Source organism: Dendropsophus ebraccatus, chromosome 2 (assembly GCF_027789765.1).
Source record: "Dendropsophus ebraccatus isolate aDenEbr1 chromosome 2, aDenEbr1.pat, whole genome shotgun sequence".
In the NCBI taxonomy this organism is placed as follows: domain Eukaryota; kingdom Metazoa; phylum Chordata; class Amphibia; order Anura; family Hylidae; genus Dendropsophus; species Dendropsophus ebraccatus.
In genome coordinates, this window is record NC_091455.1 from 137,962,496 (window position 1) to 137,977,638 (window position 15,143).

Here is a 15,143-nt window from a genome sequence, read left to right on the forward strand (position 1 = left end):
AGCCTCCTCCTGCTGCCCGATCTCACTTAGGGACAGAGGGGGGAGGCAGGGAAAGCATGACGTTTGGGAAACATCATGTTGCAGGAACTACCTGCTCTACGTGACGTTTCCCAAATGTCATTTTGCGGCAAGGGGTTAATAGTTATTTTCCTATTTATTAGAACATATAAATATAATAAATGTAGATTTTTTTTTCATCATTCTATCCCACTAACATTCATGTTGGGAGTAAGAATATACAATTCACAGAGACAGGACCAACTCTGTATCCACAGCTCTGTGTGGGGCAGCACTATATCAGAGAGGACGAGTCAGGATCAGGGCTTTGATAGCCCTGCAGTTCTCAACACGAACATTGGTGGCAGCAAAGAGGCCTGTGTTGCCCCTTACAGCTGAGTGTAAAATCATGTATAAAAAAATATATACATTTATTTAAATGAAGTTATATAACATAATACAAATTTATTAAAGCAATGTTAAAAAAAAAATTGAAAAGAAAAATGATTACTCTCCGGAGTAATCCTTTTAAGGTGCTTTGAAATTGGAAATGTAATTTTTCTTGCAGATGGAAATCAGTAATCAACTACTAATCACCAGAATATTAATTAAAAGCTCATTTATCTTCTGCGACAAGAAACTAAATATTTATCATATAGTTTGAAATGACTATGTTGTCAATTTACCCTTTTTTCTTTTTAATCGTGTTTAGATGAATTTAATCTATTCATGAAAAATTATGTTAACATATGGTTCAATTAAATACATACTATAGAGACATACTGTTTTGGACCATTTTATTAATGTTTCATTTTAATCAACAAATACTAATGAACATAGATTTTAGCTTAATGGCCACTTAAGAGAAACCTTCCCTTTTGTGATTGGAGCTTCCTTTTATGAAATGTTAGATATGTAACCCCAGAGTGCAGGGAAAAAATTATGTGATCAAATTTTCTGAGGATCAGTTTTAGAGTGAATCTAAAATAGAGTGGAGAAATTAGGTAATAATGTTTTGCCCTAAAAATAAGACAGGGCCTTATATTTTTTTGCTCCAAAAGAGGCATTATGTCTTATTTTCTTGGCCATTGTATTTCTTTCCCCCCTGCCTCCTCTTGGCTCTTCCCCCCTGCCTCCTCTTGGCTCTTCCCCCGACCAGGAGCGTGTATCCAGCAAGTGGCCAGCGGGCTGCATGATGGAGCATGCAGCCTGCATGACGTACAAAAGATGGCGTGCAACAGGACAGCGCAGGCTGTGAAGGTCTACAAGGGGATTAGGTGGGTTGCAGGGGTGCCTTAATTTAGGGTAGGGGTGCCTTATTTTGGGGGATGTCTTACTTTAGGCTAGTTGGTAGGATAGTCGGGGTGTCTTATTTTAGGAGGATGTCCTATTTTTGTGAAAACACGGTATGAATCAGTTAGAATGAGGCATTGTCATTGGTGCTACACTTACAATGGCAAATATTTTTTTAATATGTAGCTTTATTTTAAGTTCTATAAAATCCAGCATGGCAACATCACAGCAGTAAAAGTGGACCTTTTTCAAACGCCATACTGGTGTTCATCATCACACACACTACAGTAAATTGCTGTGGTTTTGTAGTCCAAAGGGGGCCCAATGCACTTTTTGTGCCTCTGATAAAGTGGCCATTTAGAATATCAGTTCTCAGCATGTTCTTGCTCAGATTTCTCTTTCCACTAAAGGTGAACAAAGGTGACTTATTGTTACAGCTGCGGCACATACCTCTAAACGCAGCAGCAGTGTCGTTCCTGGCTGCAGCCACACATGTTCCCAGGCTTCTCTCCCCCCCCCTGTCTGTTGTGGCACCACCTCTTCCTGCCGGCCTGGCATGCACCTCCCTGCCTCCTGGGGTGTGAACGTGCCGGAACTGCCTAAATGGGCCATGTTCCCCTAATTGGAACACTGTTGGAGTCTTGCCCATCTTTGAAGCCACACTTCTATTTGCTTCATTTAATGGTTTTAAAATAACAGCAATTATTTGACTTGAAATGGTGGCCATCCACTCAATTTTAACAGTGTGAGGAGGATTTGTCAATACCGGCATGCGCCTGTCTTGAATAAGGCCTTTTTCCCAGTCCGGATTCACTAAGAGGCGCACGCCCGGTGCCCGCGCTTCCAGTAGGTGTAAATTTGTATCATGATAAATGAGGCAAGATGGAGGGAGGTGTGGCCTCCCGCCGCTCCTCGTTTAACATGATCCAAATCAACAACTACTGAAAGTGCCTGCCCCAAGCTCCCCCTACCTATGCATTGAGAGAAAGGGCGAATCTGTGCCTTTTTTATCTGGCATATGCCCCTGCTGGACTGTGTTTTATGTGCACTCCTGGTTTTGTTTGCAAAATACTGACAACACTGAGCAAAAATACTGTGTTGGAACATAGCCTAAAGAAGGAATCTTTTTTTTTTTTTTTTTCATCCGGTCCCACCACAGACTGGCATGTATACTTACCACTGATGATCAGTGTCCCTCAGCGCAGTTTCATTTTGCTCCTACGGCGCAGTTCATATCCAGCTGGTGCTCACGTGGCCTCTTTGCCGTCTGTCCCTCAACTAAAGAGCGCTCTTATAGAGATCCATTAGATGCCTTGACTTCCGGCCTTCAAAAGCTGAGTAGAAAGAAGAGGGTCTGAAGAATGGTGACATCAGTGCCAGCAGAATCCAACTGGAGTGCTTCTTTAATATTTTCCACAGAGGAATGTTTTTAAGCTTTATGTAAAATTTGGTGCAGATTCGTTTCTTTAGGGTACAAACACACACGGCTTATACACTGCGTATTTACTGCTGCGATACGCAGCAGATTAGATCTAAATAACTGAACACAGTATCAAATCTGCTGCGTATCTGCTGCGTATCTGCTGTGTGTGTTTGTACCCTTAGTGTCTGCATTGAGTAGTATTGTGAGGTCACCATTGTCCTTGCATGTCTGTTCCAGTCCTGTCTCCTTGGCTCCTACTATATTACATTTTATACGGCTTTGGAATACAAGTCATCCCATTGAAGAAATGTAACAAAAAGATCTTTATTTTTGTTCTTAATGACTACAGTGTGTACAGGGCCTTCCATGCCGTAAGTACTGTGTTAATGATGAGGCAGTGAAAACTAAAATAAATGAAATGGTTGGTGATGCGGAGTCATTATCACAAATTACATTAAAACAACAGATAAGTATGTTTACTTGTTTCGTCATATCTGAATGAATGATTTCTTTGAACACATTTACTTCTTTGATAAAATATCTTGTAAGTCGCTCGTACAACATGTTTTGCAATGATTTGTTATACAGAAAACCATGCAATTTTTCTTCACTTTCAAACAATGTACAACCAGTTAAGCTCCTGATAATTAAATAATAATAATTAAATTCTAGATGTGCAAAATCATATCAATATGATTCAAAGATCTCTTTAAAGATGATATTTTATAAACACAACTTTCCTGCATATACCCTGTAAAGGCATATTGATGCTATAGAGAGGGAACCAAACTTGAAGTCCCCTGTATAAACCAGAGTTGTTTTGTCAAAGAGATCAGACCTGCCCATACATTACACGAATGGCCATTTATTTGAATGGTCACCATGTGGCTATATTTCCACTTTATATTTACATTTGCTTCCATTGAAGGCAATGGTTAATTTCTGGGGATTTTAGAAGTTTGCTTCTTTTATTTAATAGCTTTGAAATGGCAACTTTTAAAAGGAGCTCTATTTTAACTAGTAGATAGTTAGTACCTCACTGGGCTAATAACGACAGACTCCCCCATGTGTCAGGGTGCATTATCAACCACTTCTTAAAGAAGTTACCCAGACTTATTTAACCCCTTAAAGATGACCTATCACCCCCGTGCTGGGGTGACAGGCTTCCGACCCCCCGCTAGAGCCCCCTATACTTACCTGATCGCGCCGGGTCCCGCTTCTTGATCTGGTGACGGAGATTTGAGCGCTTAAAGCCCGGCACGCGCGCTCCTGAGATGAGTCCGATGCCCATAGAGAATGAATGGTGAGTCCGACACTCCATTCATTCTCTATGAGCATCAGACTCCTCTCAGGAGCGCGCGATCAGGTTAGTATAGGGGGGTAGGGGGTCGGGAGCCTGTCACCCCGGCACGGATCTGTACTTTCTATCTGTACCTTGTTTGCATATATGCAACTTTTTGATCACTTTTTATTATTTTTTTTTTCTGGATTCGATGTGACCAAAAATCCGCAATTTTGCACTTTGGAATTTTTTTTGCACTTACGCCATTTACAGTGCGAGATTAGGAATGAGATAATTTAATAGTTTGGGTGATTATGCACGCTTGGATATCAACAATGTATGTTTGTTTGTTTATTTATATTTAAATAATGGGAAAAGGGGGGTGATTTGGACTTTTATTAGGGGAGGTGATTTTTTATTAATAAAAAAACATTTTTACTATATACACAGCACTGATGTCTCAGAGATCAATGCTGTGTATATACACAGCAATGATCCATTAGATCAGTGATACATTGCTTTCGCCTGCTGCAGGCCAGAGCAATGTATTGCCGATCCGGGATCAGGGTAATTTCGATTAAACAATAACCAAAATATTCCTACTAACACCATCCCTTGCAATTGGCATCTCCCCTCTGATGGTGCGGCACTGGATTGGTAAAAGGTTATTCCAATTTGCTGTTTTAGTTGACCCTTTCACGCGAACCCTTCTGCCCTTTGAGTGACTTAGGGGAAAAAATGACCTCCCTAGATCAGAATACCTCTCCTATCTTGGTATCAGACATTTTATGCAGTCAGCTTTTGGATCCCTCACTAATGGTGCCCTAAGGCGAATACTTGTTCTTGCCCCAAGGTTAAAACTTCACTTTTAATGATATTTTTAAAATAGTGGTGATCAGTGTTTATACAGTGTTGATTAAAATAGTTGTGCTGTATTCCTTTTTGTGCCTGTATCTGTATAGTAGCCTCAGCAGGCAACACACTAGTGGATAAGGTGTATCAATTGTTGTAACTTGAAAATCAGGGTTAACTTCACCTCTGATACGAATAACCTGTATTAAATCACGTTCCAATAGTGGTTGATGCCGCTGTCGTGTGCAATTTTCTGCGGGTGCTCCGCCAGAGAAGGGCACAGACGACTAGTGCACAGTAGCAGGCGTCCGATGCTCTGTGCTTATCGGTCCGCTACCACAGCGTTATTATGTTGCCAGTCCAGCCGGACCTGGCTTAACGACTCTGATGCGGTACAGTCTGAGAGGACATACTAGTATATAGTGCGGTATAGCTGCTATATTGCTACATATTAAACAACAATCCTTTGCACTTAGGACCAGCAACAACTAATGTAAAACCAAGGTCTATATTCTAACTAGTTTCATCGGTTTACCCCGACGTTCTCAAAGATACTGGCCACTTTCGGTTCCCTCACGGTTTCAAAACCAACGTACTTTGAGCAGCAGATCCGGGCAGGTGGATCCACTAGAGGCCTAATTTCAGCTATTTATCAAATTCTAAACTCGCCTATGGGGGACTCATCGATCAGGCATAAATATATGGACCGATGGGAGTCCTCCTTGCCTAGAATGATCTCTCCTGAGCTGTGGCGGGTGATATGGAGCAGATCGGCTACCTCTTCATTATAAGGAGACCCACTACAAATTCCTGATGTGTTGGTATCACACTCCTGAATTACTTCACAAACTGAAAAGCACTATCCCTTTGGTGTGTTGGAGATGTAATGGCTCTGTGGGCACCCTGCTCCGTTTCTTCTGGGACGGCCCTCTTATTACTGGTTACTAGTCGCAGGTGGCTGCATTGCTCTCTTCAGTCTTGGATACTCCGGTCCCCATAGATTCGTTCAACTTATTAATTAATATTACGCCTAAACGTCTGGGAAAGAAGTCTACCAAGTTAATGCTTCAGATACTGACAGCCACTAAGTCGCTGATTCCCCGTAAATGGAAGCAGACCTGTCCTCCGTTCTTTGAGGACTTGTTGGCAAGGGTGAAAAACATTAGAGCACTAGAGCGACTTACTGCTTCACTAAACAACCAACTTCCATTGTTTGACACTGTTTAGGCTCCCTGGGAAGCATACTGTGTGCTTGCTGCTCTACCTAACTGAAATGTTTGTGACCTTGGATTGCTGATCCGTTCCTGCTATCCCTTTCCCCATCCTTTCCTCTTGTTTCTACCCTAAGGGCCACATGTATCATCTGACGAACGGATGATTTTCGGCGGAAAGTCCCGATTTGCGTATTTTTTTATTCGCAAATGGCCGATTTGCGAATAAAATATTTGCAAATCGGCACTTTCCTCCGAGTACGCCCGGGGGGGCGGAAAGGGGGCGTGTAGTGGGCGTAACGGAGGGCGCGGACTCAGAGTCCGCTCGACTTACCATCCGTTCCGCCCAAATCTACGCCGAAAACCTACTCCAGTCCTCAGCTGGCGTAGGTTTTCGGCGGTGCGCACCGGCGCGCACGGGATTTATGTAGAGGCAGTCCGCCTCTACATAAATCTCAGTAGCGCCGGAGCTGCGGGGGCATTTATAAGTCCGGCGTAAAAAACGCCGGACTTAATAAATGCCACCCTAAGTGTTTTGTTCCCTTTTTGTGTGGGGTTGCGTTTTGCCTAAATCATCCGTTTGTTTTAGCTTACATTGGTTGTAGAGATGAGCGAACCTGCCGAGGTTCGGGTTCGTAAGAACTTGAACTCTCTGCGTCTGATTCCCGCTGTCTGCAGCCTCTGTGAAGAGGGTGAATACAGCCGGAGGACCGCTTGGAAAACTGGGATACAGCCTAAGGCTATGGCTGTATCCCAGTTTTCCAGGTGGTCCTTCGGCTGTATCCACTCTCTTCACGGAGCCCTCCCATAGACACGCTGTCTGACACTGTGGCAGGCAGGATTCCTCGGCGGACCAATCAGACTTCTGCAGAATTTGCTCAGTGTGAACATACCCTTAAGGGGTAAACTTCAAACACTATGTACACATCTAATTTTAATAGAAGGTATACTATACATACTATAACACAATATTTTACAAAGAGTTTTCTTTGAATCGAAGTGACCTTACATGTAATTGCATTTAATTTGTTGATTTGTATTTTAGTCATGACTAGTTCTTTATGTTCTACTTGAAAAATAAAATCTGTGTAATTTCTTACAGAACACTTGAAATGTGGACTTATTATTCTCAATCAACCTCTGGACAAAAATCTTTTGGATCAGCTGTGGAGCAAAGGTACTTCATTACTGTTCATTTACACCTTATTTTTAAAAACAACACTAATTAAAGTAGGCCGTATTTACTGATGTGTTATTTTACCTGTTAACACAAAGGACAAAAATCAGACATGTTTGTTTCAGACAGTTAGCAACCAATCACAGCCTATTCTGAAAAACAAAAGCTTAGCTGTAATTGATTGTTGTCTGTCTGAGACAGATTGTTGAATCTGAGCCAAAGTCTAGGTGAGCACAACAAAATGAGTTTTAATTCAGTTTGGTAGAAATAAGGGTACACATCTATAGGCAACATATTATCTTATAAGAAGAGAAATGTTACTTGGCATTGTATAATATGCACCATTGAAATTGCCCTCACACAATGGCCCAGATTTATTAGTCTTTCTTAGACAAATTTGGACAGATTGCAACCAATTACAGCCCATTTTCAGCCGCATGCTTCTCCCGACTCAGTCTAGTGATCTCTTCAGGTCTCAGCAGAGACCCCGACCAATCAATGCTGACACAGGCGTCAGCTGAAAGCACAGTGTCAGACTGGAAAGAATACACCACACTTCCTGCAGAACATAAAGCAGTTGATAAGTACTTTAAGACTTAAAATTTCATAGAAGTAAATTACAAATCTCTTGCACTTTCTGGCACCAGTTGATTTGAAAGAATTTTTTGCTGAACTACCCCTTTAAGTAACGCAGTATGGTGCATTATAAACTGTAAGCCATCTGGATTGTTTCACAGTGAAAGAAACTTTAATGGGAAAGTAGCAGTACTGTAAATAAACTGAATATAACAAGCAAATAAACATTCCAGTGTTATAGTTTAAATAAAGCAAATTCAATTTTATGAGGAGTTATCATTACATGTCCAAAGACCACATTCCTAAAATATCATATCCTTATTAATCTTGATTTGTGCTAGAAGTATACATCACAATTTAAAATGGGGGGGTTTAGGACCTTAGACCAATTGGAAGAGTTACGAAATGTGAAGGTTGCACATTGTTTAACTTTTCCATTGGCCCAAAAGTTCATCTATAAATAATTATTTATCATACAAAGAGAAATAAATCATTGTGTGGTTCATATTTTAAACAATGTATCTTTTCTAGAAGGACGTTGCTAACCACTGAATTTGTCACTGTCTGCAGGCCTCTGAGGAAACCCATTATTCATTAACTGTACAAAAGAGCATTCAGCCCAGATTATTAATTAAACACCACCAGGCAGATTTGTAGTGTATTGCAAGTGTCTTAAAGATGTTCTTAACCCATTGAAGAGGTATTTCAGTGGAAAACAATTCATATCCTATCCCTTCATGATCAACATCAATTTCCTAGATAAAGCAATCGAACAAAAAGGCAATTGTTATTCTGATGGTTCCGTATGCCATATCTAGCTGCAATCAGCCGACCTGCATCAGGGTCATGGACAACCAAAGCATGTTGATGTTTGTGGTAAGCATAAAGTTCTACTACCACTCAATGGAGCTACTGTACAGATATGTAAAAAATGGGAAGGTATCCAAACAATCCATGATGCATATGGCCGTGCGTAGCCAAAGATTGGTTATAATGTTCATGATGGGCCATTTTCTGCACCAAGTGAGCAGCAGGGTAAGCATTAGTAATAAAGCGGTCTCATTCTGCATCTGAATAACTTAAAGGGGTACTCCAGCAAAAAGTTCTTTCAAATCATCTGGTGTCAAAAAGTTATATAGATTTGTAATTTAATTCTATTCTAATACTAAGTTTTCCTCTACTTATTAACTGTCATTTGCACTGCAGAAAGTGGTGTCTTCTTCCAGTCTGACACACTGTGCTCTGCTGCCACCTCTGTGTGGGTTAGGAACTGTCCAAAGCAGGAAAGGATTTCTATGGGGATTTGCTACTGCTCTGGGTAGTTCCTCTCACAGACAGAGGTGACAGCAGAGAGGACGGTGTCAGATTGGAAAGAATATACTACTTCCTGAAAGGCATACGGTAGTTGATGTAGGAGAAGATTTTGAAATACAAGCTGATGTTGTAGAAGATTTTGAAATACAAGTGAATTACAAATTAATGTAACCTTCTGAAGACAATTAATTTAAAAGAATTTGTTTCACCAGAGTACCCCTTTAACCTGGTCTGATGCATCACACACATACCTTCTTTGCTGTTGCATTGTTTTATTTGAAAATAAGCCCTCCACTTCCAATAGCTAAAAGTAATATTTGTTCTAATACACAGCACATACGCAGATAAAATGTAGCTAGATGGTCTTTTACTATATACAGTACTCTGCTTGCAGCTGTTAGGTACTGTGGGTGGTATTGTTTCCTGCAGCTTTGTTAGATTTATTTATTTTTAAGCTTTATTTTGTGTGCTGTCATTTTTTAAAGGGCTGTGGTTCATGAAATGGCTGCCGGACACTTCTGCTTCCTTTCTCTGGTCACTGCCCCCTTCCTTTGGCACTAAGATTGAGGGGTGGATTGAGGGAATTTAACCCCTTCATGACTAAGCCCAAAATGGCCTAAATGACTGCGCCAGTTTTAATTTTTGCATTTTCGTTATTTCCTCCTCCCCTTCTAAGAGCGATAGCACTTTCATTTTTTTATCTACAGAGCCATGTAAGGGCTTGTTTTTTTCAGGAACAAGTGTACATTGTAATGACACCTTTCAGTCTACCATAACATGTATGACAGAACCCCCAAAATATTATGTATGAAAATAAAAGTGTGTAAAATTAGAAAAAAAATGCAATATTGTAACCTTTGGGGGGTTCCTGTGTCTACGTAATGCCCTTACAGTAATAGCGACATGATACTGTTATTCTATAGGTTAGTCTAAACGCAGTGATATGCAAGTTAACATAGATTTTCTAAACTTTTTTTTTATGAAATAATTTATTTTTGCAAATGATGTAAGTAAAATTGCCCTGTTTTGACTCTTATACTTGACTGTTTTAGTTTTTCTCCTACGGGGCTGTATGGGGTGTCATTTTTTGCGCCTTGATCTCTAGTTTTTATTAATACCATAGTTATGTACATTGGATGTTTTGATCACTTTTTAATTATATATATACATATAAAAAAAAAATATATATATATATATAAATTCCCTTTCCCTCCTCTTTTTGTTTACGCCATTTGCCATACAGGATCACTATTGTTGTTTTTTAATAGCTCGGACAATTACGCACGCTAACTAATTGTTTATATAATTGGAAAGGGGGGGTGATTTAAATTTTTATTGCGGGAGGTCCTTTGGGGTATTTAAAAAAAAAAATAATTTTTTTTTTACACAAGTCACTTTGAGGGACTCTTGTATGCACTCTTTAGATTGCATACGCTGATAAATGCTGTCCCATAGCATAGCATTGATCAGGGTTATCGGATCACTGCACAAAGAGTCTTTCTGTGTCAGTCTCTATGAGCAGAACGCCAATAGGACCGCACAGAGGAAGCTAAGAGACCTCCAGCAGTATGGGAAGCGATCAGGACCCCCGAAATCACACTGCGGGGGTCCTAAAGGGTAAGTGACAGGAGTTGCTCCTGTCACAAATGCTGCAATAACAATGTTTAAGGGGTTAATGACTGGCCACAGTGTGATCAGTGCAGCCTGTCATTAACGGTGAGGGCCTGGCTGCTGATTACAGCCAGCCCTAACCTGCTATGAAGTGTGCTCTGCTCCTGACTGCGCTTCATAGCGGGATATGCACCCTGGACGTACCTGTATGCCCAAGGTTGTCTGGTGACAGGCAGCCAGGGCGTACAGGTATTGGACTGGTCATCTAGAGGTTAAGCATGTTCGTTAGTGTATTTTTGAAAAATAATTCCTCAACATTCCTCAACAAAAAGCCATTCAGAAAAAAAAATTAAGAAAAAAAAATATATATATAATATTTTCCATGTGGGACAGACTACAGTAGAAGTCTATGCTATTCACAAAAACGTAGAGCAAACAAATGGAAACCAGGTATGCTTTTACAGTTTGTGTTTTCACAAAGAATATAAAGTTTACCATTTGTAAATTTCAGAACTTGACTTATAATGTTTTACAAGGACCCTAAATTATCATTACTTTTCTGTTGGATTTGGGCCCAACTGTATCATATTTCTTTTTATTTGTTAATAATTGAATACTTAAAACTAGTCACCACAGGTTTGGTCTTGTAATTCATTATGATGCAGCAGAACGCAGTGAATTTAAAATATGCTGCAACTAACAATTTATCATATTAATGTGTGTGAGGCATTTTTTATTCTGTTTAATGAAGTGAGTTTACCGATTCAAGTAATTTAAATAAAAAGTTCAAACTGTAGTCGTTCTGTCATTATAAATAACCCACACAAAGACATCAATAATAATGTCAAAGAGGAACAGTTTCAACAGGACATTTATAAATAAAGGATATCTCATCTGGTTACTTGCCCTAGTCTAAAACATCTCTTGACAATACCTGTGATTTCTTCAAATGGCATTTTTAGTCTTAAATAAGTACTGTCATTAAAAACAATTAGTATATTTTGACAGAGACATCAATATTTAATCATATTTGTAATTCACTTAATAAAAATATTTTTTGTTTTTATTGAATGTGATTACATTGGCCACTAAGTTTCACAATTTCTGATCCTCTACCTGTTGTCAATACTGTACATGTTTGTCGAAATACAGAAAGTACGAAATACAGAAAGTGTGGGCGTTACATTCAGAGCTCTGTGCTCTCTTGTGTAGTCAAGTGTGAGATTTGTGGCAAAATGGTGTTATGTTAATGTTGATTTTGTATTTGCTTTAGAACATTATTTTATTTCAATTATGCACACCACAGTAACATCATGCTATTTTGCAGTGACTTTGACACAAATTAAGCAAATTTGGCAATTGCAGTAAAATAAAGGTAGACATGAGGAGTTGAACACAGAAAATTACTTTTGACAGGACTTGCCGGACTGTTCAGGTCCAGCAGTCTTCTCAGAACCCAACTGCTCAGCATTTGACTCCCTTTAGCTGGACAAGTTAGATGCTGTCCTAGGGAGTCCTGCGAAACATGGGTACTTCTGCTGAGCTCACTGTACTGTAATTGACGGCACAGGAGAATTCAGAGCACTAAATGTCCTGTCCCCACATCCTATATTTTTTTGATAAAATATTTTATCGTGGAAACAAGTAAAGTTTACAGATATGGATTGTAACAAATAAGCATCACGTCAATCTCGGCATGATACATCTTGTGTATTTACCCAGTTTAACCATAATCTAGCATACAACTCCAGCATCAGTCCAGAAATGGAATACCATTTACCAGGATGGTCAGTATGGCTAAAGTCTCTGCAAAACAACATCTGACCATGTTTCTTTTACCATACTACAGATGAGTGGTACAGATAGTTGAAAAGAGCAATTACATATTGACTTAGGGCCCTATTCCACCGGACGTTTATCGTTCAGATTATCGTTAAATCATTCAAATCTAAACGATAATCGTTCGGTTGAAATGCAGTTAACGATTAACGACCGAAAGAGAAATCGTTGATCGCTTTAGAAGACCTGGACCTATTTTTATCGTTGCTCGTTCGCAAAACATTCGCAAATCGTTCAGTCATTCGCAATAGATACGAAAGCAATGGCGAATAAATAGCGAAGAAAAAACGATCGCAATTACGATCATAAGTAACGATTATCGTTCCATGGAAATGACTAAACGTTTTCAGGTCTTTCGCAATAGCGGTCGTTTGAGATCTTTAATCGTTAACGATTATGCAAGCGATAATCGTCCAGTGGAATAGGGCCCTTACAGACTGATATATATTATAAGTCATGTATCAACATGTTATCAGATGAGATCAGAGCATGCCCCTGCAAAATATTTGAGAGTGCTTTGCAGGTATATCCAACATCTCCTACTATCCTAGTATCCTATTATATTTTAAGGTTCCCCAGGGTACCCTTGAGGTCTTCTTAGAAATATCAGTCAGTTAGGCGAAAGTGTTTTATAATGGACTACCTCTTTTCACTGGGCGACCAATGTTGTATATAAGTTTACCATTAATAAGACATTGTTTCGCAAATCTCTCTTTATTATGTAACATATCAATTAATTAATTTTGCGAAACTAAATCCAAATGAGCTTGTATCTTCTTTATGCATGGGAAGGTTGGATCCAGTTTCTAAGAATACACTTAAGAGGTAGCGGGAAAGGGTGAATTCCTTTATACGCTATCGGATCCGTAGAAGGGTCAGATGGAACTGCAGGTATATAGCATAATAGGTCACTCACAAGCAATAGAGAAAAAGCATAGTATAATAGGTATGCCAATGGATCTAGTGGAAAATTTATGTTCCAAATAGCCAATAGCCTCTTAGTTACCTGACCAGATTGTTTGCACTGATTCACAAGGCCAGAGACAGTGGAACAGACGCACTATAGGCAGCTTACATTTCTGGCACTTTTTTAGTTGTATCACTAAATAGAATATTGAATACATAAGTCGTCCTGTGAACAATCCCTAAATTGGTCTGTCTAAGAGACTCATTTAGTTTGGATTGCCCAACATAAAAAAAATAGTGGAAAAGACGTGGGCCTTGCAATCCGACTAAAATGATGAAAATGCGAAGCATTTTGATAAGGAGCATAAAAGACCGTAAGACAATGACAAAGATTACAAAACTATACCTCGGAAAAAAACTGACGTCACCAAGATGACAGCGTCTGATGGTACAGCTCTGGACGGGAGATTAGGTGCTGTATCAGATACAGACTAAAGTCTATTTCATTGTAATTACACTAAGGGAATAATGTACTTTTATAATATTCAGAGTGAGATTTAGATAATAGGTTCTCTTTAACCTCTTAAGGACGCATGACGTACCGGTACGTCATGCGTCCGCAAGAGGTGTTCAGAGCGGGGCCACGCGGCGACCACGCTCTGAACCGCTGCGATCCGGGGTTCCTCGTGTAGCCAGGGACCGCGGGTATTAGCGGGCACGGTCTGATCGCTGTGCCCGCTAATTCAGTAATAGGATGCAGTTGTCAAAGTTGACAGCTGCATCCGATTACTGTATGCAGCATTTCCCTGGTGTCTAGTGGGGTGGATTGCTCGCCCAGAGGAGCGATCCACACATCCTGCTCCGGCCAGGGTCTTCGCCAAAATGGCGCTGATCCCGGCTCGGCAATCGGATGCTTTCGGCTGCAGCAGCCGAAAGCAAACGAGTGCCGATCTCATTGATCTTTGCTGTATAACTATACAGCAAAGATCTCAATGAGAGATCAGTGCACTTATGCTAGAAGTCCCCCAAGGGGGCTTCTAGTAGAAGTGTAAAAAAAAAAGTGTTGTTATTAGTAAAAAGCCCCCTCTCCTAATAAAAGTTTGAATATACCCCCTTTTCCCATGTTTTAAATAAAGGTAAATAAATAAATAAACATGTTTGGTATCGCCATGTGCGTAATCGCCCGAACTATTAATTAATCACATTACTGATCTTGCACGGTAAACGACGTAAGCGGAAAAAAAATACCAAAGTGCAAAATTGCGCATTTTTGGTCGCATCAAATCCAGAAAAAAATTTAGTAAAAAGCGATCAAAAAGGCGCATATGCATAATCAAGGTACCGATAGAAAGAACACATCATGGCACAAAAATTACACCTCACACAGTTCCATAGACCACAGGATAAAAGCGCTATAAGCCCGGGAATGGAACAATTTAAAGGAACATATATTTATTAACAATGGTTTGAATTTTTTACAAGCCATCAGATAAAAGAAAAGTTATACATGTTATATATCGTTGCAGAACAAGTCAGTTTTACCCCAGGGTGAATGGCGTAAAAACAAATACCCCCCAAATAAGAGATGCGTTTTTTTGTTCAATTTCACCACACATTGAATTTTTTCCTGGTTTCGCAGTGTACTTTATGCAAAAAATGTGC

The 15,143-nt window shown here is 39.9% G+C and overlaps 1 protein-coding gene across 2 annotated transcripts in view; it reads left to right on the forward strand.

The window, feature by feature from the left end:
• The window catches only part of TPK1 (thiamin pyrophosphokinase 1), a 429,239-nt gene that overhangs the window by 98,976 nt on the left and 315,120 nt on the right, over positions 1–15,143 (forward strand). For both annotated transcript variants that reach the window (XM_069958392.1, XM_069958393.1), the window contains exon 3: positions 7,161–7,235. In XM_069958392.1, the coding sequence (XP_069814493.1) occupies positions 7,161–7,235 (75 nt within the window). The remainder of the gene's footprint in view (positions 1–7,160; positions 7,236–15,143) is intronic.